Source organism: Netta rufina (assembly GCF_964035555.1).
Source record: "Netta rufina genome assembly, chromosome: 4".
In the NCBI taxonomy this organism is placed as follows: domain Eukaryota; kingdom Metazoa; phylum Chordata; class Aves; order Anseriformes; family Anatidae; genus Netta; species Netta rufina.
This window is the reverse complement of record NC_140127.1, coordinates 68,722,229-68,748,487: the sequence shown is the minus strand read 5'-3', so window position 1 is coordinate 68,748,487 and position 26,259 is coordinate 68,722,229. Positions and strand designations below refer to the sequence as shown.

Below are 26,259 nucleotides of genomic sequence, written 5' to 3'. Positions count from 1 at the left end.
TACGTACCCAAAGACAGAATATTTTGAATTTACAACTGTACAAAAAAACAATAGAAAACATACGGGCTATGCGATAGATGTAACAATTCACAAAATGACATTTCTCGTTAAAGGCACCAGATTCCCAGAGGGCTCTGGCTCAACATTTTTTAGTCTTTTTTTTTTTCCAGTCAGATCATACTATGAAAATATGATTCACTCTTCAATTGTATAATGTCAAAGTCTCACACTCCTTGCAACTAGACAAGCAATCTGCACTTTGACATGACTTAGTCAAATTACAATTTCACACAAAGGTGTCAAGCAACTACCAAAGGCTCCTCTCCATTGCATCCAGTATCCTATGGTATTTAACTGAAAGGTTAAGTGGCAAAGCTACCAGTGAGGAAACAAGTTAACCCACAGAGAAATCAAGTTAACCCACAGAATACTGGCCCAACACTAGAGTGTTAACCATACTAAGTCTGGACAGCTTTGTATGGAGATAACTACAGAGAACTAGAGCAGGAAAAGTGTTCTGTCTAGAAGGAAGAAGGAATCTGTAATCAGGACTCTTGCTCAGCATCCTCCTTGGGCTCGCCTTCATTAAAACAATTTCACTCTTTCTGGTCCTCATGGCACTCATGAAAGAAAAATGGAGCCTAAAGAAACCCGGACTTCGCTGTAGGGCAAGTTCTTAAAGAAGCCTGTGTATGCAGATGTGTTCTCTTCCCCATCCCCCTTTAAGAACTAAAAATTTGGACAGGAAATAAACACAAGCCACTTCCATTGCTATAAGCCATATTTCCACTCCTTGTGCCCTGACTTGCACATCGGACAGGTAGGTGCTTCTTTACATGCAAGGACAAGAGAAGCTGGGACATCCTGCCTTGCTGCGGTCCCGCAACACTTAAAGGTTGGGCTTCCTATTTCCTAAAGCTTCATGCTTGGGATGAGGGAAAGGACACAAACAGCTCTAAGAAGACTCTGAACTACTTCTCTGGTCAATTCGTTGGTACATCAGCAAATCATTCTAGAGGCAACAGATGTTTTTATTTAGTCTTGCAGCACACATTGAGCTTCACTGTACAGAACCCAGCTAACAATTAAATGACTGAATATTTAAGACAAAAAATATCAAGTTCCAGGGCCAGATTTTATTCTGTATGCAACAACTCCATTATACTGGAATTTAAGTGTTGATGTTGCCCTTTCTGAGTTGTCTGGCACGCTACTTTCAGGCCACAGGTTCACTGATTTCATTCTCTGAACCGAAGAGCTCCATGTAGTTACTTCTTACCGTATCATTTTAAGAACGTTGCAAAAGCTTCCCTTTCTTTAAGCATTTAAAAAAACCTTTCTAGATTCACAGATCAAAGTTGAAATAATGCTATGGTGTTGAAGGTCATAAAGTCACTTTAAAAAATAAGTTATTTTGCAGTGTCATCTTCATCCTAATGACCTAACAGAATTAAAAATACTGTGTTTCTACTTAAAATTCCCATTTATTGCGTGACTGACTTCAAACAAACAGGCCTGGAGACCAACTTTGTTATGCAGCAAAGATTAGGCAGCAGCATGGTAGGCTTCCAACGCACTACCGCACTCGGATGACTCAAGTGCATCCTAGAAGGACTTCTGGAAGAGGAGAGGGACAGCTCTCCCCATCCCAACGCCACAGGTCTGAAACGCAGACTTGTGCGGACTGAAAGTTTAGTGAGGTACCTCCATTAATCTCAAGTAAGCCAAAGGAGTCATCACACAGCAGCACTTTGTCACTACCAAACTGCAAAGAGTCTTGAAACAGCAATTCATAACAACAGTACATGCCCCTCAAGCCAGCCAATTTTCTAAAAGTTTTTTTTTTTTTAATTGTATTTGGTACTTGCAGCTTCTCTAGCAAGCAGGAACAGTTAAGACAGAAGTATCATACATATTTACTTTACAGGAAACTGGTCATCACAAAAAAAAAAACTTTAAAAATCTGAATGCAGACAAGAAAAGGAATGTCACTTCCCTTGAAACCTTTCTTTTAAAAGATGAATCTTTTTATATTCTATTCTTAGCCCTTACTGTGTAACATAACAAAATAAGTTATAGCCATGAAAACGCATTTATACTGAACTCATCCTAAAAACTAAAACCCACTACTCATCCGCACCTGTCAGGCTGCTTTCTAGCTGCTTAAAGAAAAAAACACAATCAGAATCACAATCTACACTGCTTTTGAAATGGGCTAATAATGTGGAGAGCCCCCCTTGTGACAGTTATATGTGGAACCTAACTTTCACCCTAAAACATGCACAACACTCCATAATGGTAGCAGGTACCATCAAATAACTTGCCCACTACAGGAGCTAGAACATTTTGTGTATTTGCTCAAATATAGTTAAGAAATCTATAATTTTGGTCACATCTTAAAACGCCGTAGAATACAGATTCTCTTGTTACTTATGCTTTCCACATTCAGTTGGATAACAGGTTGAAAAACTAAAAATAAGAATGCAATAAAAATTCCCCAATATAAAATATTCTAAACAATCACCTAAACATCTTTGTTAGTATACAAGTACTTATGGGATTTGGTCTGCTTTCTTTTCAGAAAAGAGAAAAGCCTCATTTTGTCCTAAGAGTTCCACTTTAACAGAAACCTCTAAGTCAGCCCAAGGTACCCCCTCAGCATTAGAAAGCCATTAGGCTACTCGTTGTATGTTTTCCTTCTAAGCACCATTCCCAACTAAGCACAGCTCCACATACAAGTACTGAGAAACGAGGCATTTAATCCAAGTCTCCATCAAAGAATGAAAACAAGTCTCCAAACAATGAACCTTGAACTATGTACACAAACCCTCTCAATAAATGCAAGCTATAATTACACAAAGTCAGGTTAAACCAGTGGTGTGAAAACAGTCAAAGATAAAAATGTGCTTCTACTAGAAGGGGACAAGTATAAGGCACATTTATACACCGGTATATTTGTAGCCACATTAGTGATTATAGTGATAACTGCACTGGTAAGAACCACAGCTATACTCATTCAAAGCTTTTTGGATCAGGGCTTGGTAATCAAGCAACTTATGACTGTTTAACCAAACAAACATACATTAATTAACACTGCCTCAAGACAAGTTTTGTTTTGCTAACCATCTTATTCATGTCAATCACTTGGAGGGGCATTTAAAAAAAGCAGCTGCAATCAGTCTTGAGATGTACTAGTTTTGTTTGCTCCCAGGCTGTTCAGAGGGCTTGCCATGCAAGAGCCACAGATCAACTTCTACCCTCAGACTTCCATGGCAAAGAACTATCACTCCCACACAGCAACAACCCACGGCTACTTTTCATTTTTCTGCCTAGGTTTGCTATTTTTTTTCCCCAGAAAAGTTGTGATACTCAGTTTCTCTGGATCTCAAATAATGCCAAATATAGATTAAGTCGTGCTGGGCATGAACACTGACAATATAGCAAGTTAAAGCTGCTCAATCCCATCCTATGGCCCAAGCATAAAGAGGCTAAACAGACAGACAGGGGGTACCATCAGCCACTAGACATTTGCAATATTTAGTTATACTGCAGCCAAATTACAAAACAACCAAGCATTGGCCTGTGGTGCTTTAAGTGTCTGTTCTTACAATGGAACCCACGTAGCCAGAGAAAATACTTTTTTACAATAAAGATCTGTGCCCTTGTTTAAATGGTAAACCGTGAATGACTGTGCAGTAGTCTTCTCTTGTGGTACTCAGAAGTAAACTGCTCCTACCTGTCATCTTTCAGCTGTTATCTCCTCCTCCAGCATTTCAAACTGTAGGAAAACAAAACAAAAAGCCACCTACCACTTGCCCCCTAAGATCACCTTTCCTTTTACCGTATTAAAAAAAAAAAGTTTGACATCATCTTCTTCTGCATTCACTGAGCCCAGTTAGGTCAAAGAGCCACAACTTCTATGCTGGAGGGTAATAAGAAATGTACACATGAATGCCATTTTGTACAGTTAACATACTTTATGAGCTGGTTGACTCTAAGCTTGATTTGGTCCAGTCTGCTGCTGCTGCATCTCTTAGGAAACATTAGTTATAGGTTTGTACTTCTTGAATCTGGTCCATTCACCAGTAGCATAGTTCATTTCAAAGACTGTATCAACCAACATAGTGGTGCTGCCAGTGCCATCTGCCTTTGGTAAATCTTCTGTATGCTCACTGAGTTTGATTTGAATGATGTCACCTTGCTCTTGGCAAGGATTCTCTGTGAAAACAAGAATAGAAACAAGTTATACATTGCAGCAACATGAAAAAGAGCACCTGATGGAGATTTAAATTCTCATGCCAGAAAAATCCAAACCCAAACCTAATAGCAAGTAATGACACCACGGTATGTAGCCACACAGACTTTTTACGTTGCATACATCACAGACTGTATTTTAAGTACAACAAAAACAAACCTCAGAAGATAAGCAACCAAGGCTAAAGTAACTAGAAGAACAAACTAGAAAACAGCAAAAGGGGGTCAGAGCAGGGGGGGGCAGAAGCATGCCAATATCATGTCTGTCTGCCTTAAGAACTATAAGGGAAGCTTATATTTAGATAGGATTTGGTAAACCTGAACTACCAAAGTTGTTCTCTTTGGGATACATTTCACAGCTAAAAAGCTCATCAGTTTTCAGCATTTGTGGAGGCCCAAATAACTTCACTGAAATCACTCACCCATAAGATTTTCCATTTCAGCACGAGTACTGAATGGTAAATGTCAAGCTATTGGGAACTGGCACTCAGGAACTCAAGAATATCACACTTGACAGATATTTATTCAAATTTCAAAAGGTGTTAACACCACTACTGTAGGATCTCCTATTATTATATACTTATGTATTTCACATAAACAGGTAACAGGTGCACACTTTCAAAAGTAATATTCTACCTTGCATTACAAAAAGATCGCTGCATGTATTAAAGTACATCCTGCCACTGCATTCTGAAGCAGCATCTAGCACTAAGAGCACCCTCATGAATGCAGGATATCTAAAACTTTCTTTAAGCCCAGTGATTACCACAGTAACTCTATCCTGGCCATCTTGAATAACACATTAATAACTACATTAATCCAAATGCACGAGCCACATTTAGGCTCCAGCACTCCAGTGATAAGAGCCATCAAATACCAGATTAGAAACCAGAGCTAGTGCAGATGAGAGTTCACTTAAGGATTCTTACACCCATTCTCATCTTACAGTTAGTAGTCTGCTGGGTAAAACAGCCTTCGTGTATCAAGGCCAGTATAGCACAAGACAGCTGATCCGTGATTCATAGCACCTGTAGCTACTCAGAGTGTCTGAGACAACAGCTGCTACATTTCTAACCCTCTGGAGCTCACAAAGAGGTTCTTACAATGCAACTGTTACCTTGAGTTGCCATGAAAGAAGGTTCATCCACCAGTCAGAAGACTAGGACACAATGTTCATTGTTCTGACTGGCTGGCTTATTTCTCCTCAACTCTTGAGCACTGATACCGCATGTGTTCTGTTCTATGTTCTGTGTTTAGTGGCTGCTGGGACAGTTCAATTCGTATTGGACCAAAGGCCCAGAGACCTGTTTCCAGGTAGCCAGAACTTAAAAATACAGTTCAGAGTGAAACAGCGTCTAGCACATACACAGTATGCTAAAGCAAGACTCTTGCACTCACATACGTACATTCAGAAATGCTACGCTCTACTTCAGATTGGAGTATTAAAAAGCAAAGCAATTTAGTCTCAATACATGCCTCTGGATCCTGCCATGAATCCAAGTATAAGAGCCTTCTCTGGCCTTGTAACTTTGTTTGCAGTCTTGAACATTTCCTGTGCAGCATACATCTGCTCCCTCTGTAACAGATACAATAAATATGAATTCCAGTGGGGAAAACACCGTATTAATACAGTGCCTTTTTGGCAAAAAGACAAGAAAAAGAATAAAGTAAATATTTGTATGTAGGCATAAAATAGACAAAATCCTTAACCTCAAACCTTGCTCTCTTTAATGCTTACTCCTAGCACTTGCAGCTACAACTGAATTCTGAAACAAACTGAGAAAAGAAGATTCTTTAAATAGTTACAGAAACAAGTGTTAAGAGTCTTGATGTTTACACTATCCATTCTGTATTATGACCTCAGGTTATTTTTTTTTAAATGTTTCTTCTACAGTCCAAACAGCCTTGCTGTAATTTCAAAGAATTTTTTCAGTAGCTCTGCTTTACTTTAAAAAAAGTCACGCAGCTTCTTAAAGTGCAGGTCCTGCAAGCTAGGCTTAAAGGCACACTTAGTGAAAGCTTCAAAGCAGTTGCATCTTGAATTGATTACCTGCTTAACTTGAAGCACACTCATAATATACAAACATACCAGCAATAAGAAGCTGCAGCACGTAAGTAATTGCTGTTTAGTTTCCTTCTTGCTCTCAGGCTTCAGAAGATGTGCAGTGGGGTGGTGGGAAAATACATCAAGGCTTTTGCCTTTATTCTGCTGGGACCTTCTCTCCTAACACTGCAACATGATCCCTTTTAGCAGCTTAACATATACTAGTGGCCATGCAACAGCTCTGCTGGAAATATGCCTTTCTCCCAAAATTCTTAGTGAAAAGGAACAAAATATTGTGTCACATAATAAGCAGCTGTAAATAAAGGCATCTGTAACATTGACACTGCACAACTAAAGCTGTGATTAACATGTTAATGAAGCCACAAAAATATTTTCATTATCTTTGGTTGCAGATAAGCAGCTTCAATCACTTCATGAACCTAAGGCCACGAACTGTCAACATATCCCTAAGACCAACAATAACAATTTGCATATTCTGATCTACATCAAAAGCAGCAGTTAAGAATGGCTTTTGTTTTTTACTTACTGTAAGAGAGAGGCTTTTTTTCGGTGGTGGCTGTTGCTGAGTTTGAGGGGCCACTTGTGGTGCTTGTGCTGCAGGGGAAATGGCAGGAGGTGTGGTAGGTGTTAGGGGTGAGGTAGGTGTAGTTGCAGGAGGATTAGAGTTACTATTGTACATGGGTGTTCTTTGTTTGAATTGCGCAGGAAGAGTTGTGGTAGCATTTGGAGCTGCAGGCTCTTCGGTCTGCCTGTTAGTCTGCAAGGCCTCTCGTGCAGAGCCAGCTGTGAAGAACAAGCAGGATAACAAAAAAAAGTTATAATCCACAAACTGGTATCAGCAACACCAGTGGACTTTATAAAGAGATCTAAAAATTCCAATTTTTTCACTTTAGCATCATGACTCAATATGCTGCCTAATACCCATCTGAAAAATTGAAGAGCTGATGTTCCCTCCACTCATTTGTCTTCAATAATTAGACAGTGAGTAGCTTTCCAATATGAATTACTCTGTATAGTACCAACATTTGTGTTTAATGGATATCAGTTATTAAACTGATCTACTTTTAACTTATATTGCTACAACAACTGTATGCTGACCCTAGCAAGATTATTGCTGTACTGTTATGTAAAAGCCAAAGACAAATTTATTTATTTTTTTAACCTAATGTAGCTTCCAAAGAAAGTGGTAATTTAGTCTCAGCCAGTAACAAATACTGAAAATACATAAATACTTCAACTGATCAGAGAATTAAATGCAGTCTCCAAAATAATTCATTTAAACACTAACTGCTAAGAAGGCCCAAGCCCCTCAATATTGAGGAGTCCTAATTCTGATTTTTTTCCTCAAAGTTCATTTATTCACCTGTACTTAACCATCCAGGGGAGTTACTATTCCAAACCTGACTGCAGCTGAAGGTAAGTTATACGATCAAGTCACTGTGATTTCACAGGTTACTGCACTGTCCAGCAGAGAGCTGATACTCAACACATGCTCTGGACAATTTTTTTTTTGCAGCTTTCTGACATAGACACGGCTACTTTAGTACTTTCCATGACTCTCACGAGGTTTAAGCTAACCAATTTTTACCACATTCACAACAGACTAAAATGCAAATACAGATCACAGCTCAGCTGATAACTTAGATCGAATTTTAGATATTTTTGAGGGGTCTACCATTTATTCATCTAGGCACAGATATAGCATCTGTCTTAGAAATATAGCTCTTACCCAGTAAGAAGTGGAACAGGACACTGGGTACTTGTACAAACATTGTAACAATTAGCTGCCTACTAGTTTTGTACAAATCTCTTAAGTTTTATTATAGGCTTCCTCTCATGTCAGAATAATTGACTTGCATAAAGTAACATACGTCAATTATGCAACCTCAGATCATATGAAACCAACTCCAAGGATCTTGTGTCTCTCATTAAGAAGAGAGTTTCATATTCCATGCCCATATGGAAAGCTAGATACCCCACGCTCCAGAAGAAAATAAAGTTAGAAAAAAAAAAACAAGGAACAAAGAATTTTAAACTAGGCTTCTTCTGCTGTTGAATACATTGCCAACGCTCTGGAAAATAATACTAACTGCTGACAACACTGATGCGCTTTTGGCTGCGCTCCTTCCAGAGATGCCAATTTTCTGCCAGGGAGATTTGCATGGACCTTCAGAGAGATTCTCAACTGTTTCAGAGCCAAGTTAAACGATCAGTTTTTGCATAGACTTTTTCCTATTGTGACCAACACACCACAGCTCACATAAAGGCAAATGTTACAGCACCAGATATCAACAAGCACTTGTTAAAATAGTGCATTAGACTGCAACATCGATTCTCTGTAGCTACAAACTCAGGTAATGCATGACTGGGATTCATATCTGTTACTGCAAACTGATATGTTCCTTTAAGGCTTTACATCCAGCAGGGAAGGAAAAGTAAAGGAAAGTGTGTAAAAATATAAGATGGAGAAACAAAGTATTGTACAAGAGTTTTGCTTTTTTTTTTTTTTTTTTTTTTACTGCTGACAGTTTTCCAACATTGAAAGAAACGTAGCCCTTCTCCAAGTATGAGGGAGCTCAAGTATTAGCTACCAGACAAAGTAGAAGGATAAAGGAAAAGCCTATGTGAAAGCAAACATACACGTATATCTGCTTCTAGGAACATGCAACTCTTGAAAGCAGCTATCCATCTGGCAAATAGCATGCATATGGTTGTGTCTATATTGACTATATACTCTATCTTTATGTACATTACTGGTATTTCTTTGGGAAAGAAAAAATTATATTTCCCACTATAGGAAAAGAAAAAATAACCGGTAAATTAAGTCAAGTAAGCAAAGCAGTCATTTTAAGACATAAAAAGAACACGCATTTTCTTTATTTGGTTAAGTACAGACATGTCATTTAACCTAAAGGCTGGGTCCTGCAGTGGATTTTTAGACTATGAAGGTCAGAGTTGAGGGACAGCATGTTTGTGAGAAGTTAGACAGTAAAACTATATAGAGTTAGAAGTATTAAGTTCCAATAGCAAAAAAAAAAAAAAAAAAAAAAGTATCTTTTACCTGGCTGTGTTTCAGAGCTTGGGATATATGAGGAAGATGGCACCACACTGGGAGTAGCAGGTAAATAACTTGTAGAAGGTAGTGCTGGCTCATTGTTCAATGAGCCAAGTTTCTGTAAAACAGAAAAGTGTTATGGCCATAATGCAGGTACTTATGCGCAGCTTTTCTATTTTAAATACAGCTTCAGAATTAGTACTGCTAGAATATTCATTATGGGAACTTAATTATGGACTCCTCTCTTAAGGTTCAAATGTCATACTTGCCCTAACTCCCTATATGAACTCTGTACATTAGAATTACCTTAGGAGGAAGAAAAGCAGCTTTTATTTCTCATAATTCAGATCAAAGTTGCTTTCAAAAACACAGCTGAGCCAGAAAAAGGTACTATTGCGATGGAATATGTACTTTTGCAGAGTTGAGCTGCTGGAGTCAGAGATGCTAAAATTAACAACCTATCTTGTATGTTTTATTTTTCTGAAGTAAAACTAAGATTTAAAAGACTCGCAGGTACTCAGTTCTGTACACTGACTGTATTCTGTACTCAGTTCTGTACACTGACACTGATTCTTACTAATATTTAGAACCAACTGACCCTACTCTCTATGGACAGAAGCCCTCAAACAGTGCTGTCAATGGAGTCTGTACTTGCAAACCAGGGAGTGCTTGCAGCCACCACAGCTCAGGCTGCACAGCAATGAGTGACCTCCAGCTGCCTTAAGGTCCTCTGCCCTGTTTCTTAGTTATGGACATGGAGAACAGGTATCTGAAAAAGCTGTACGGATACTATCTAAACATTTTCACAGTCTCACAAAAGCTATGTCCTGAGATACAATCAAAGAAAAGTAAAGCTGCACCAGTCTTCCTAATGCATCCTACCAGAAAGGATTAAAAGACCCACACCACTGACTATCACATTTCAACATTCGCTTTCCCCCCCAAAAAAAGTTAATCTACTGAAAAGGCAGACAGTAGAGAAAAAAAGTACCGTTAAGCAAAGGAGTGGCCATCTCTGAATTCTGTGGGTTTTAGGAAGAGGTTATAAGCCACGGGTACTTAGGACAGACAAATTCTGCTGTACTTCTCCTTCCTTTTAATAGAACCTAATGAATCTAGTTACAGATTGATCTGGAACCTGGAGACCTCAGAAGAAGCTGCCTTCTGAAGTAAGCAGCATTTTCACAATGTCACAAAGAAAACTGAGAAGAGAACCACTGAATAGTGCTAGCATATAAGTTCTCTTCCTCAATCCAGGAGCCCTAAGCTTTTGAAGGCTTCTTTCTTACTTAGCTATAGATATTCAGTTATCCCTCCTAGGCATGGCCCAACAACAAGTACTCCTCGCTGTGTCTGTGCACACCATTCCACTGGGGTCACAAATAATGCAGAGTAAAACTTGCAGGTGCTCCCAACATGACTCTACCTCACCAGGTATTGGAAAGTTCCCTGAATCTGGGATCTCTGACAAGAGGCAGCAATCCTCAGTTATTTAAGTGCCGTACTCCACCACAAACTTAAAAGAGCAACAAGAAAAATAAAAAGCTTCACCTTGATCCTGCTTTAAATCGTTTTTGAAGACAGTAGAGTAGAATTTTGAAATAATTATGTAAATATTTTGTTTTTAATATTGAGGTATCCTTCAACAGCTTAGAAAAATACCATTAGTGTTTTCCTCATCTTTACACTGCTATTTGGTTTTGGGGTAGGTTTTTTTGATGTTTTTTCTTTACCTGTGTAGACACAAGGCCAGCAGCATAGTCTGGAGTAGCATTTTCTACTACTGTTTCTTCTTTGGCTTGCTTTTCCACAACTTCTGTATCTATTACATAGAAACAGAAGTCAGTTCAAGAAAGTTTTCTTAAATAGTGAATTAGATTTAGTTTTAAACAAGAATATAAAACCAATTTTTTTCAGATTCTGCTAAACCATTCTTAAGAGGTACATGCTGAAAGGTTACAGCAATGAACATGAACTTCATACACAATTTAAAAAAACAATAGCGGAAAGAACCACAACGTAAACACACATCAAGACAGAGTAGCTAAGCAATTTGGCTGAACTAGCTAATTTTCTGATAGTAAAAACCATATATATATTTTTTAATTGCAGTTATGATTTTATTCTGAGATTTTAGATGTTTCTGGAAACAAATACAAGGTTGTTCTGGGGGGAAGAAAAGTTGGCTACCCTATCTTCCTGATACTTAATGCACTATCACTTGAGTAAGAGTAGTATATGAGATATTCAATTCTTAAAATCCTATCCACAATTTTGGAAATAGAGATTTTTTCCAAGATTACTCTGAATTTCTTTCCATGGCTGTGCAACCAGTAGAAATAAATATATCAAAATCTGAGCACAATTTCAGACCTGAAGCTAGTCTCACACCCATCTTTGTTGTTCAAAGCACAGGTTTTTAACAAGGCACATCGCATTATGATTAGTGGCACTGGGGGGAAAAAAAAGTGGAATTCCTCCCTTCAGGATCTTTGTTGCCCTTTTTCTTGGAAGCTTACCTAAAAATGAGTTTTAACAAATCAAGAATAAAATAGCACTATAAGCCTAGATCTGATTTCTAAGTACATTAGCAATGTTCTATACCAACCTAATGTCTTTCTTCTTCTCTTTGCTTCACGGCCAGCACCGACCATATCTAGCTCAGAGATATCTAAAAGCTGAAAAGTGCAGAGTAACAGTAAGTTATTAAGTTTTTGTCAATTTGTATCTAAACATTATCCTTATTTTTTTTTCTTTAGCGTACCGATACTTGATTTAAAATAGCATTACAAACTCACTTCCAAACTGGGAGGAGATCTGAGTGGAATGCAAGTGATTGAGGAAGAGTTCACCTACCTTTACTCCTCTTTCTTTGCGCAGAGGTGTTCGTGAAGGAGGAATGGGAGTCCTGTTTCCAGAAGGGCTAAATACGCTAGGTGCTGAAGTACTCCTGAAGGGAGCTTGTTTTGGTATTCCTTTGAGTGGTGCTTAAGGAAGATCAAAAAAGGCAGCAATTGAAATACTTGCTTCATTAGTTACATAGAACAATAATAAAGAGTTCTTCAGCTTTTTTCCCTTCTTAATAGCCCTCCACCCCCTTAACTTCAAAAGCTGCTAATGTGGAACTCTCTGCTAAATGTTTTTCAAAGGTCAGATTGGGCTTTACCCTTCAAACAAGGAGTAAGAGTCACTCCCTAGGCTAATGCTCACAATCCCAAAGCTTAATAAGTAATTTTTATTACAGTTACATGCCTTGAATGTTTTTCTTCACATTCTAAATGAAGTAAATCAAATAGGCTCACTGCTATCAAAATACACTTTCCAAACATACATTTATACTTTCCTTATCTACAAAGAACAAAATTCAAACACACAAAAAAGTATTAGGCATCGATGTTCTGAGTCTGACTATTGCCAAAGTCAGTCTTTGACTATTAAGATCTAGATACTTGGTAAGACTGTAGCTAATCAAATATTTTCGCCAGAGGTGGTTAAAATTCCTTTAACAAGTGCTCCTGCAAGCTTCTCTCTTTCCATTGAGCTTACCATTTACATTTACTAAGCAGTCTCAACATAGCACAGGCTGTATTGGCACTAAAGGGGTCAGAACATGGGACATGAAGGTGCTTGAACATTTCCAGAGAAGGACAATGAAGCTGGTGAGGGGTCTGGAGAAGAAGTCTTATAAGGAATGGCTGAGGGAGCTGGGATTGTTCAGCCTGGAGGCTCAGGGGTGACCTTATCACTCTCTACAGATACCTTAAAGGAAGCTGTAGCAAGGTATTCTTACATGCCTGGTGACAGGACGAGAGGAACAGGCTAAAGTTGCACCAGGGGAGGTTTAGGTTGGATATTTGGAAAAAATTCTTTACCAACAGGGTTGTTAGGCATGGGCTGCCCAGGGAAGTGGTTGAGTCACCATCCCTGGAGGTCTTTAAAAAACATTTAGGTGTAGAGCTCAGTGATATGGTTTAGTAGAAGACTTGTTAGTGTCAAGCCAGAGGTTGGACTAGGTGATCTTGGATGTCTCTTCCAACCTAGGTGGTTCTGTGAGAATCAGATCCATTTGTAGATGTTAAGATGTACAGAACATCATGAAAGAACCAAGGTTCACAATGCCTTGGTTGAATACTAGCTGTTTTGGTCCAAAGCCAGTTTTTGCATGATGACCAACCTTCCTACCTCTATTAACCACAGAACTTAATTGCCTACCCTTACACCTAAGAAGGCAGGAGAACTCCAGCAGCACATTGCAGCTGAAGGGGACACTGATACTCCCCCATCAAGGGTGCCACCACTCCAATGCAGAACATGGAGGCTGACCATCAACGCCGCACAGTTACTGTGCAAGACAGCACAGTCATAAGAGCCACACCTGGGGAGTTAAATAAGCTGCAGGGTAACCACCCTGGCTTCTTCCAGAGTGCTCCAAATCACCACTCTTATTAGAAGTGGCATCGATCCAATTCATATGTTAATGCTTGGTTCTCCCACAGAAGTAACTACGCTTTGCACCTCTGAATATAAATGCATAAATGCAGCACTGGAACAGGCTCCTCAAGGAAGCAATCACAGCACCAAGCCTGCTGGAGTTCCAGAACCACTTGGACAATGCTCTCAAACATAATTGTGTTTTTGGGTGGTCCTGTTGGAGTCAGGAGTTGCACTGGAAACCCCAGCTGGTCCCATAACTGGTATTTCTAGAGGCCACCTGGCTTTAAAGGCCAAAAGACCACTTTATTTAATATTCAATGCCTGAAATAACAGTTAAAATAGGAAGCGTCATAGAACTAATGGTCAGTTTCTACACTGGGACAATTTTTAGTTCCAATTTCAGCTGCACTTCTTGCATCTGTGCAGGAAGTACAAATGTGGCTAAACACTTTGATGCTCAAATCAAATACATTAAAATGCATCAAGAAGGTGCCTTGTTGTTTCTAGATGCCACAATGAAAAATTATTCAAGTTTTATACCTCAGCAACATACTGGTGGCCAGAAAAAAAAAAAATCTAGCTGTGCAGTGATTTAGAGTGTTACTAATTTCAAACCCTCTTCTCGCTCTCAAACTTATAGAAAAAAATGGGGCAGTTAGGAACTTAGTGAACAGTTAAAACTCTTTCTTCAGTTTCGCATTGATTATTATACATCTTTTTCATGTATGTTAATTAGAAGGCATTGTGCATGCTTAGCTGCAGTAAGCAGTGTTCCACTAAAATACCGTGTTACTTAACGCTCAGAAAACAAGAATATCACAATGATTGGTTGGCTCTTAACTGAATGTTCCTTGCCCTTGCTTGGATCTGTTTGACTGAGATTTACCTGCAGTTTTCTTATCTGTTACATTTAAGCTAGCCTCCTTGGGAGTAATCACAAGTTATTCCATGCTCTACAGTTAAGAGTATTTTCCCGTCCCTTTATCTATGTGGGATTGTATGAATACAAGCTAGTCTCAATCTACTTCACAGTATTTCAGAGACCATAGCAGATTACTGTGATCCACTCACTCTGCTCCCTTTTGGAAGAACACGGCTTAGTCAGGAGTTATTCCTGGAATGATGCAAATCAAGTTCTTACTGAAGTCTATAAGCATGATCTATCTGCACATGTTTTAAATAAGCATGACAGATATTCCAGTGGTTTTTTTTAGATAGCAACTCTTGTTCTTTTTGAGAAAACTTGTTAAAAAAATTAAACTGCTGTAAAGAAAGGAAGGAGATAAGTGTTTTACTTCTCTATAAGTTTTTGTAGAAAACAGACTGTATTTTTACTCTTCAGCAAGTGTTATTTTATCAGATTTTCTTTCAGGGAAGTGATACAAGTGAGCCATACTTGTTGTATCAATCTTTTTGACCAGTCCCCTGCCTTTGGCATGAAAAGGCACTCCTGCAGTCTTCTTGAGCTGTTGTGCAGTTTCTGTTGCTACAAAAAGAAAACAAAACCCAAAATTTCAGTTACTACAAAATCTGTGCTGGACAAATACAATTCTTGGCTTCTCATAAAATATTAACTAATATATTAAAGGGTGGGAATATCAAGAAGAAACGTGTTTTAACTAAAGGGGGCATTTATGTAAGTTACACAGTATTTGGCAAAATGCAGTCAATATGACAGCGCAACTGACAAGATGGTCTAAGCTGAAAATAAATGAGAACATACAATTAATTCAATAAAGATGTAAATAATTATAGAAAATTTCTTACAACATAAGATTTTTAGCTTTTTTTTTTTTATAAAAAAAAACAACAACTACTCAAGCCACAAGCAAGCAGGAATCAAACTGCAGCAATACAGCAGCAGGTGAAATAAACTAAGATCACTCAGATCAGCTACCATTACCTACATGCATACATACGTTGTCTTTTGTTAGTGAAAACCCTGTTGGCTTTCACCCATACATAAAAACATACTGAGCAAAAGAAAGCATTAATTAGCAGAGCAGCTCTTGCTCCCTGTTGCAGAAACATATGGCAAAATAAAACCGTCATACCAGTTTCATTTCAGGAGCTTTAACCAAAGCTATCCCTCACAAGTCCTCACAACTGACTTAAATATAGGAGAATATATCTGTGCTTTAAAAAGATACAGCTTTTTGTATCCCTTTTAAGTCTGAAGAGCATTTCAATCAAGAGTAACATTTTAATATAATCATGGCTAGAATGACTTGCACCTGCTCCCCCACACATGCCTGTTTATCAAGGGTGTGTGCATGGGGGGGAAAAAAGCTCTTATAACAGAAAATATTGCCATATATACCTTTACTGAAGAATAAAGCTAACAATGAATTTTCCTTTTATGATTTAACTTGTTACTCAGTGTTATAAACTAGCTGTAACACTACTTACACTTCTGCAAGAGTTCAGCTCGGAGAGTGGCACTTTTAGGTTTCCTTTTCAGCTGGAAGTGTTTCACTGGGGGAGTAAGTGGCCCAGCTAGTGTTGTCAAGGCATTTTTGTTTAAGTATTGGCATTCCAACGGCAACATAGCTGATGTTTCACATTCACTTACTGCATAAAGAGTTAACACAGTACACATGGGTATAAACATCTGATAGCTAATTACCAAACATTCTACTACTTGACTCTACAGGTGTTTTAAGTTTTAGATTACTCAATTAAACACCAAGAGTAATTTAGCTCTAATTAAAACAATATATAGCCAGTTAATAAGGTGTTTTTTTCTTTTAACATTAGGTTCATAAGTGCTCTCATGTTAATTGCCTAGACAAATTATAGCAATTGTAAGTGAGCTACCATTGTTAGAGCAAAAAAATAATGATGGAATTCCCAGATTCTTCCTTTCTGTGTAGTTTTTGAAAACTACTGAACAGAAGTCAAAACCAAGAAAGTGAACAGACAAATGATCGTTTGTTTATAGTGGAAAAAAAAAAAAAGATGCTTCCACCTCCAAGGCATTCCAGTATTGTGATATTCCAATAATAACTCCAAGCCCATTTCTGATCATTGATGCCTAAGGGCTTTTTCTGGGCGATTTGCTAAATCAAACCCACTGAAGTAGGGGTGGCTTTGCACCAGCATTTACGTTGTTTGAAGCAGAAACTGTGCAAGTACCTGGGCCAGTATTACCAGCTACTGGACCATCCACAGCTAGTCAGACAGCAACTTAATGCTCCTTCCGACCAGTCCTTCCCTCAGCACTTATCATTTGTTGGCTAGATGAAAACTTGGGGCAGAGACACCCCACCTGTCCCACAAAGGTGTTGCAGAAACCTTTCTTATTGTTGTCCTTAGCACAACGTACAAGAGCACAGTGTTTAACAGCTTAGCTTATGAAGCTGCAGTAACTCAGTATTACCTGGCTGCACATACAGGCTGTCTACAGCGCTGGTGAAACAACATTAACTTGTATGTCGCCCTTCACAAACACCAAGGGACCCGGTGCAAGTTCTGATGATTTGTTAAGAGATAATTTAAGAGGTTACCATTCCTCAAATGTCACAGTTCCAGTATCATGCCAGGTCATGAACTGTGGCAGTTATGAGAGAAGACATACTGCTTGTCCCGATACCAACACTGTTAAGACAGTAGGGTAGCTTCACTCCCTGTGAAGAGAAAGGCTGTTCCTGAAAAAAGGTATCAGATTTCTGTAGCTTTCTACAACAGACACTTACCTTTTTCTCTAAGCTCTCCTAAAATATCTTGAACATTGGGATTCTGTTCTTCAAGATCAAGGTTAAGGGAGCCAGTATCTGGAAAGGATTTTAAAATATCAGCTACCATTAAGACCCAGGGGTCTGAATCCAAGGTAGCGAGCTGGATAATTTCAGTCAGTGCCCCTTTCATCTAACAAAAAAAGAAAAAGAAAATCAGCCAATTGGAAGCAGTTTTAAACAGGTTGTAATTGGGTTAATTTTATATACATATATATTTAAAGACACTAGTATAAACATGCACAATGTTTTACTACTAGGGAAGGGAAGAGGGAGACTGCTTCAACACAGTTATACGTTAATTACAGAATGAAGCAAAGAATTAACCAAGATTTTTCTTAGTAAATACTGTATTTGGTCAATCTAACAAGTGCGCTTTGAGCTTTTAGCAGCTCAAAGCTTCCTTCAGCACAGAACATTTTCACTAGAAACAGGCCACATTTTTACAGCACTGTCCCTGTACATTCTATGGCCCACTTACACACCCAGCGTACCCACAGATTACTACCAGTAATAACAATATTCAACTAGAACACAAATAAGAACAGGTATCTAAGTTCAGATGAACCCCCCTTTGTGCTTCAGAATAAAATAGCAGACAGGCTGTATCTACATCACACAAATGTAAGCTAAGTCCTCAAAATTTTAGTTATTAGCATGAAACAATTTTTGACCCAAGCTTAACATTTGTAATACCTGACAAAAACTATTACAGAAGCACACCCAGCCCTCTAATGTCGTGAGTAGTTCGGATTTTCCATTTACCCTAAACTTCTATAGAGAATTTTTTTTTTTCCTTTTTAAAGCATCTATCTTGAAAAAGGGAAAACGTAAAAATTAATGAAATATATAGTCATGGTAATTTTTTGAATTACTGATCATCATGTATGTTAGCATTATGAAACAGAATCTAGTGATTGCAGCTGGGATTTTACGGAGTGAATTGCTATTTCTTAAATTAGCTGGTTTAATTCATTAAATTTGCTTAATTCATTAAATTTCAGCTTAAAACTCTGAAATAAAGACCTAACGCTTGTTTTTCTTCAGAAAACTGCTTATGTAAGCATTAAAAGTATTGGCTTCACAGAACTAAGATGATCGAGATGTAGTGCATTACCTATCAAGCCACAAACATCAGAATAAAGTCACTGAAAGTGTTTAGATAGACTATGTGTATGGTATCAGCATTACAGAACTGATGATCAAGTATAAGGAAATACTCGAATTTCGACTATTCACAGCTTATTGTGGCCCATTACAACGCCTACCTATTTCTGAACAGAGGGAGACATGCAAAAGATATGCCTTCACCTTAATGCTGTATTTATTTCCCCTTATCTCAAGCTGGCCTTCTCTCCTGTGAGGAGATCTAGTAAGTTTACTGTACTCATGTAACCCTAAGAAATGAAAGCTGAATTTTTGCTCTCCATTCCCCCCCTAAACCTTAGCAGTCAGAGATAGACAAACATTGTGTGGGTGAAGGGAACTGGGAAATGTCAATGTTAGTGCCCTCTCACTTTAGTCAGGTATAAAAAAAAGTTCTTTTAGAGGACAGTTTGTCCTTTAACACAAAAAATGCAGATCAGTTTGTCCAGCTGCAAACCTAGTGGCTCCCGAAAGCTTCCAGCTCGATCAGCCCTCGGCGTGGCTCACTAGTCAGACATTAGAACCGGGAGAACAGCAGAGCAGAAAGTTGACACCACAACAGTCATTTGCCATTTTCAGCAGCACAATTGATTTGCTTTGGATTTAAGTAACTGCATAACCACGGCCTCACACTGGTCGGCGTGCTGGCAAATTTAGCCAACGCTTGCCCAAGGGAGAGGATCAGCTTCTAAGGCTCTAGTCTTGGGTGTCCTCCATGGCTCTTTTCTTTCTCAGTAAACGTAAAAATCCCTCCCAACTCCACACAGATTTGTCAGTCTCTGTTCTAAGCCTACACTGCCTGTCACAAGTTGTTTCTCCTGCAGCAGATGAACATGGGTGTGAATACTACCCCAAGTCCTGTATTCTCATATCTGTCCCCTAAGGATTCAGGGCTGCTTTACACAAAACACCTGAAAATTCAAACCAGGCAAGGACAGCTGCTGAAGCTGTGATTAATTTCTAACTTGCTCACCAGCTTTTATCTGGGCCCCACAGATACACAGATAAATGCATAGAATGCAGTTTTTCCATCAAAAACTCAGACAATAGTTGGAAGAAAGATGTCTCTTGTACCCTCCTAATTTAGCCTTCATATCTCCTCCACCAAACTCACTCTCACCCCAAAAATTCAGAGCTCCATCCTGTATGACACACGTTCCTATGGCACTGCTGTCCAGGCAAGTTACATCCACGCTGCCCTCGGGACAGCCCGAGCTCAGGCCACTTACTGCACCACAACCTGATGCTTGGCATGATTTTGGTTTCTTCGAGGAAGGAGCCCAGGAAGAATTTGTTCACCTAGCACTGGGCAAGTGACATTATCACATAGCCTTGCAGCAGATGGTAACAGAGCAGCCCCTGCCACACACAGGCAAGTGAAGGACTCTGCACCGTGCACTGTGAGCGACCCAGAGACCTTGCCTCAACACAGGTTTGCTTTTGACAAGCCTGGATTTGAGCTTTGCTGCAGGTTTGCCTCCAAGCTGCAATTTAAATACACATTCCCAATTTGCTGTTCAACTGGTAGCCAGAAAAAAAAACCCTTTTGTTGTCTGAGAATGCATGAAATGCAGTTTAGCAATAGAGAATCCTAGGTATGTTTTTTTTTCCCCCATTACTTTTCAGCACAGCCATAATCCCAAAGTTGTAATTGAGTAAGATTTTAACACTGGGTCAGGAAGATCCTGATAGGCTCCACCAGTGTCTTGTTAGGCATGAATGTCAAGATCAGATGCAACATGCTCGGGCACTTCTCTCATCTAAAACTCAGGGATCTTAAGTATTTTTCTCAGCCTGCTGGCATAGGACATGAGGAGAAACATACCAAGAAAGGATCAGGCAGGATGCAAAAAGCCCAGGAACAGAGACAAAGGGAGATTAATAACGGCTGTGCAGGAAGAGCATAGGAACAGCACTGTGGGAATGGGTGAAGAGAGGAAACATTACTAGAAATGCGCCAAGTCACAGCTCCAGCAAGGCTTCTTGCAAAGCATTCCCACTAATTTGCTTGCTATTAGGCCTAAATTAACATGGGACTATGCCTTTAAACAACTGCACCAACAGCTGGCTAACAAAGCCTATCAAGCTCTAATCTTTCAGGGGCCACAGGTCATATTTAATAAGTACCTGTGCAATTACAGAGCATTTTCATTAAGCTAAAAGCACTGGATGGGAAGCACAGCATTAATATTTATGTGCTACAAAACTAGGACGGATCAAATCACACTCCTGCATATGTATTATTTTAATGACGACAAAGTGTATAGTGGCCAGGAGTAATATTAGATTAAAATACATACTGCAGCTCAGAAAAATGGACCTTAAATGTGGGACAGAAAGCTGCATAGCAGCCTGGCTGTTCTGAACAGGGAAAAGTGAGTGCCAGGCACCTGTTTATGCCTTTGCACTAGTGCCCCACAATTCTTGCTTGTATGAACCAGGAGTCCCCTATCCACACAAGTGAGCAAAAAACAGATTTTTTGCTCTCTTCTGCACAGCTCCTGTCACAGAAGGGCAGGCAGTACCTTACTTTCAAGCTGCTTTCACAGAGCACAGAAGCACCCACTCCTCATTTCAGACCTGACTGGAACATCAGTCTAACCCTGAACAAATAAATGAAACCCTGGCACAAAACAAAAAAACCTTGCTGTCATGGATGTGAACTGGGCGAAAAGGAATATAATATGCAAAATAAACAGAAGTAGCTGCCAACACCACCACTGAAACCCTGGTCACCACTACGCTGAGCATTAGGCATTATTTCAGACAAGCATAATCATCTAGAAAGAGTTTAGCAGAAAAAAGCTGGGAGGCAGGGAGATTTGGGAGTTCACAAACTCTGCCCATAGAATTACAGCAGGAAAGGATGTTTTTGATAACTGCCTACAAAACACACTTAACTATTAAAATGAAAATGGGAGCCAATTATCCTTATTAGTCAGCGGGAACAAACAAGCTGTAATGAGGTTCACAGCATGATAAAAATTTAGGTTTATTACTTATCCCACAGGAGTATTACAAGGATTAAGTCACTAATATATACACAATATTTAGAGCAGGGAATGAAAACATATAGTACCAAACTGCAGGATATTGCATTTGAGAAGAAACATAACACTTCAGCAAAGGTCTGAGCTCTCCTGAAAGCTCATTGAAGATTTGCTTGTCTAGACTGCAGCCTTCACAGAGATTTAGAAAGGACAAGCAGCCAATTAAATCCCTTCTAAACCAAGTAATGCCACACTTCTCTTGATTACCACATCAATTTTTACTCAGATGTCTGCCTCCAAATGGTTTCCATGCTATTCTGTGCCAGTTAGAATGCTATAATAAAGAGAACAAAAAAAAGGTTTTGAGGAGAACTAAGTTCAATCTGTTATCTAGAGAGGGAAGTATCATTTAACATGACCAGAAGTATATCCTGCATCCTCTATCAAGATCCTCAAAGCTTTACAAAGCTGATGTAACATTTTCTAATACTATTTTAAGTTTCCAAATGCCAGCTCAGTGCTCCTCACACGCGATCTATAGACTGGGCACATGGTATGGAAAACACGCATATTACTTCCCAAAGAGACTAGTAAAATAACTTCATAGTCAAGTTAAATCACTTTCAGATACGTGAATGATTTCCAAATGAAGAATTTCACTTCCAGACAGCCAGCTACAGGTATGCCAGTTAAAACAGCCCAAACACTGACAGTAAGCTACATAAATAGGTTTTATTTATGAAGACTTGTTATCAAACTCATCACACGGGTGTCTGATAAGACATCCCCTTCAGTCAGCAGCTTGGCTCCACCAGCTATTATTATTATTATTATTTTTTTAAAGTCATTTATAGAAGGAAGACTATAATGATAATAGCAGAGCTACTAACAATGTTAAATGTGTCTGCCTCCTTGGTTTTTCATTTTTAAAAAGAGGGCTTTTTAAGCTCTTCCTCTCAGTAAAGAATCATGTTCCCTCCAAATAATTAAAACATTACAGGTACTTTGTAAAGGGCTGAAGATACAGTAAATCCCTTGATTGACTTGATTACATCTTGATCAAGCATGCTCTGTTTACCATGAAAAGATTAAATTTATGATTGACTTCACAAACAAAGAAGTGGAAAATCTTACAGCATCTTTTGTTTCAGCAGTAACAAGAGCTTTATATTTGGAACACAACTAATCACTGTAATTATCTATAAAAAGGAACGGCAACTGACTTGTTCTAATTTAGATACACTTCATCTCCATGGTTAACTACAGCACAAATCAAGTGCAGTTGCTGGCTACCTGGTCCTTAATTTTAATCAATTTAAAGACAGTTTTTATGCATCCAGTGAACACACAGGGCACTTCAACAAATTATTTTAGTTTGCTTCAATGTTGCTCCCTCAGAGAGCTGGCATTTGACTTATTTATGAAGGAATTTTACAAAGCATAGGGACCTTTCTCTTAGGCCTAAAAACCACCACTAATTTGTTGGCTTTTTTCTGCACACTGCAATGCCTATTTCTTCCAAGCTCCTTGGATTTTCACACTACTTCATAAGAATCTTGCACACCCAACAGTTCATGTGAGCCTATGGAGTTCCCTATCCCTCTCTTCCTGGCCTAGGTTATTTTGTTTGTCCAAAACACCACTGCATCTGTCACGTACAAGTAAGACAGCTTGTGTTCTGGACAGGCACTAAGCATAAATATCATATTAAAAAAAAAAAAACACACAACTTTTTTGCTCAGTGTTCCATTTTTTTTTTTTTTTTTTTAAAGTGACAGCATTTACACGTCACTACAAAGATCCACACAAACATACAGCGCATGTAGGGGTCTGTCTTGCCACAAACTACTGCTTACGCTTCATGTCTGTGCATTTGCAGCTTAGAAGTACACCAAATGCAATAATCAGAATTAAGTAGTCTCTCCACACCCTGTCTAGTACACATGTATGTAAAGTCTAAGCAGCTGTGTCCCACACAGGAGGCTGGTGCAAGCAGAGCTGAGGTGCAGATTAACCGTGCACCATCTCCGTAATTGTTATGGGAAACTGTACCACAGATGGCACAAGTAGGATAGGAATTCCTTAAACCTGACTGATTCACGTTAAGCTTCCTCAGTCACTCCTCAGCTGTTGCCCCAAACACCAGCAGCTGCCTGCTGGTAGGAACAAGCCAGGTGCAGATGAAGCATGGTCCAGGGCCAAGCGAATAAGAGATCTTCTGGACCTACAGTGCCAGCTCTGGCTTCAACCAGCCAGCTTATTAGCCGGGGTATGAGAGCAAAAGGAAAAGCACCAGCTGTTCTCAGAAAGGTAAAAAACCAAAAACGTCAGTGTTCCCCTCAACTATTATGTGAGTGCAAGAAGGTGGTGAAAAAAACACTCTGCTCATCACAGACCCTAAATGTCCCATCCCCAAAGTTTCAGCACTTGCTGCTGTCCTTCTTAAACCCCAGATGTTTAGCTCAGGACACCTACACAGCTGCCAGTGCTAAGGAAGGCGTTCAGGAAGCCTAACGCACGCCGCTGCTCCTTCCCCTCACCCTGGAACAGGCTCAGAAAAGCCCTCTCCTCTAAAGCAGCGCCAGAAGCATACAAACTGCCCCAAAACACAGCCTGTGTGGGGGTGAGAGAGAGATTTTGGGCAGAAAATTGCTTACAGGAGCCCAGGGCTGCGGGGCAGGGGGGCAGCGACGCCTGAGGTGCGCTCTCGCCCTGTTCAAGAGAAAGCCGAGCGCTTCTCCTCACCCCACAGCCCCCTGCCCTGCAGGCCTCACTGAGGCCTCCTTTCCCCCCTCTTTTCTCCACAGAAAAACACCGAGGAGAGTCCCCCCGTGCCCCCCTCCGCGGCCACCTACCCTCTAGGAAGCATTTAACACAAATTTATGAAGAAAAAGACGCGTAGGGGGGAGGCAGTACAAGCGCTGCCGCTCCCCCCCCCCCCCCCATCTCCCCTCACGCCCCCCCCGGGGCTCTCACCTCATCCACCGCCCGGCGGGGCAGGTGCAGCATCCCCAGCAGCAGCTTGAGCTTGACGGCCGAGGAGAGGCCGTGGAAGCAGAGGCGGATGTTGTCGATGACGGAGGCCGTGAGGAGCGAGGCGATGCTCGGCGGCGCCCACAGCTCGTCCGTGGAGCCCAGCTTGTTGTGCAGCCACAGGCCGGTGTCGCTCTCCCGCATCGACGCCATCTTGGGAGCGGGGCGAAAAAAGAGGGGGTTCTCCACCGGCATCTTACGGGGACACCTAAAGGGAGGGGGAGGGGACGGGGGGTGAGGACCCCTGCGGGTCGCAGCCGCCTTCGTAACCCAAAATGGCGGCGCCCTGCGAGGCTGGGCTCTAGGGATAGGCGGAGGGGCTGCCGTAACCTAAAATGGCGGCGCCCAATGCGGGGGAACGGAGCGAGGCTGCTCGCGGCTCGCTCTCGGGTGCAAAATGGCGCCCGCCACGGGCATGGCTGCCGTAACGCAAGATGGCGCCGGGCGGCCCCGGCTCGTAGCGCCTCGCGGTTTTCCTCAGCGGCCCCGGCAGCCGGGAGCGGGGTGCCCGATCCCCGCGGCTCGCTCCGAGGCAGAAGCCGGTCCCTCAGCGGCTCGGTGTCCTTCTCTCGGAGGGAGAAGGGCTGAGGGCCCCGCTACGAGCCCGCCCTTCGCTCCCTGGGGCTGGGCTGGGCTGGGCCGGCCCCCCCGCCCCCGGCGCAGCGAGGGGAGGTGGAGGTGGCACCACGTCTCCTTCCCTCATGTCCTCCCTCCCGCCTCACAAAAGGCCCACATCAGCTTTGCCCCTACTGAAAACACACCCCATGCCCCCCACCCGGCACCCCGCGTCGCCTATTAACGTCTAATTAAAGGTTAATAACATCTTAAAGCGCACCCACCTCCCTCATTTCTGGCTTCCTCATTGCTCCCCTCCTTCTGTCAGCCGCTTTGGCTTTCTTTTTACCTCAGCCGGCTAGCACGGCGTGCCAGCGTGGTTGCTGGATGATGAAACTTCCCTGTAAGGCTGTCATTTGACAGAAGTGGAGTTGAGTGCCTTTTTCATCGTTTTCCCCGGAGATTTTAGTGCTGGGATGTAGGAGGTTACCTCTGCCTGATAGACTAGCGGTAGCTACTCACATTGGGGGTTATTAGGCGTACGTTCATATTCCCTTGTGGTTCAGCTCATTGTTATTTAAATATGAAAAATTAATCAATTGCCTAAATCCCAGAAGACTTAAGAGTTATTTGAGTGTAGCATAAACGGTTCATTTTAGTGTCTTTCTAGCTGAAGATAAAGCAAAGGAGCTGTAGAAGTGCACAGCAAATTCACTTTTCTCCATTTTAAGCTTGTGAATGAAAATGCTTTCTTTGCAACTTTCTTCCCCTAAAGGAGGCTGTTTACAACCTGACTTCTCTAGGAAAGCAGAGCAGTTGTTGCTGTGGCTCTTTTATATTTCCTCAATGCTGTTACAGAGTAGGTTACTTTGTTCTCATTGCAGCTCCTGGTCTTGGCTGCTCAGGGTCTACGTTACCCTGATTTTTATCAGTGTGGAAGTGTTTTAGAGCAAAAAGTTCTATGTGAATGAATTATATATGAGTACAATAAGA

The 26,259-nt window shown here is 40.6% G+C and overlaps 1 protein-coding gene across 1 annotated transcript; it reads right to left on the bottom strand.

Annotated features, from left to right (window-relative positions):
• Positions 1-25,615, bottom strand: NELFA (negative elongation factor complex member A). The gene is made up of 12 exons (XM_084285637.1): positions 25,551-25,615; positions 24,655-24,919; positions 17,504-17,675; positions 16,218-16,379; positions 15,205-15,294; positions 12,231-12,361; positions 11,983-12,052; positions 11,108-11,196; positions 9,381-9,492; positions 6,846-7,102; positions 5,731-5,830; positions 1-4,218 (listed from the first exon to the last, which is right to left on the bottom strand). The coding sequence occupies exons 2-12, from the start codon at positions 24,904-24,906 to the stop codon at positions 4,034-4,036; spliced, it is 1,620 nt and encodes a 539-aa protein (XP_084141763.1). The 5' UTR covers positions 24,907-24,919; positions 25,551-25,615; the 3' UTR covers positions 1-4,033.
• Positions 25,616-26,259: the final 644 nt, after the last annotated feature.

Bases quoted from the DNA above. Each gene is read 5' to 3' on its own strand.
- NELFA (XM_084285637.1), bottom strand. From the start codon at position 24,906: ATGCCGGTGGAGAACCCCCTCTTTTTTCGCCCCGCTCCCAAGATGGCG. The intron at 11,197-11,982 runs GTTGGTATAGAA...TCTATGTAATAG, and splicing joins GAGAAGAAGAAAGACATTAG to ATACAGAAGTTGTGGAAAAG. The intron at 5,831-6,845 runs GTAAGTAAAAAA...TATCTGTTACAG, and splicing joins AAAAAAGCCTCTCTCTTACA to AGGGAGCAGATGTATGCTGC.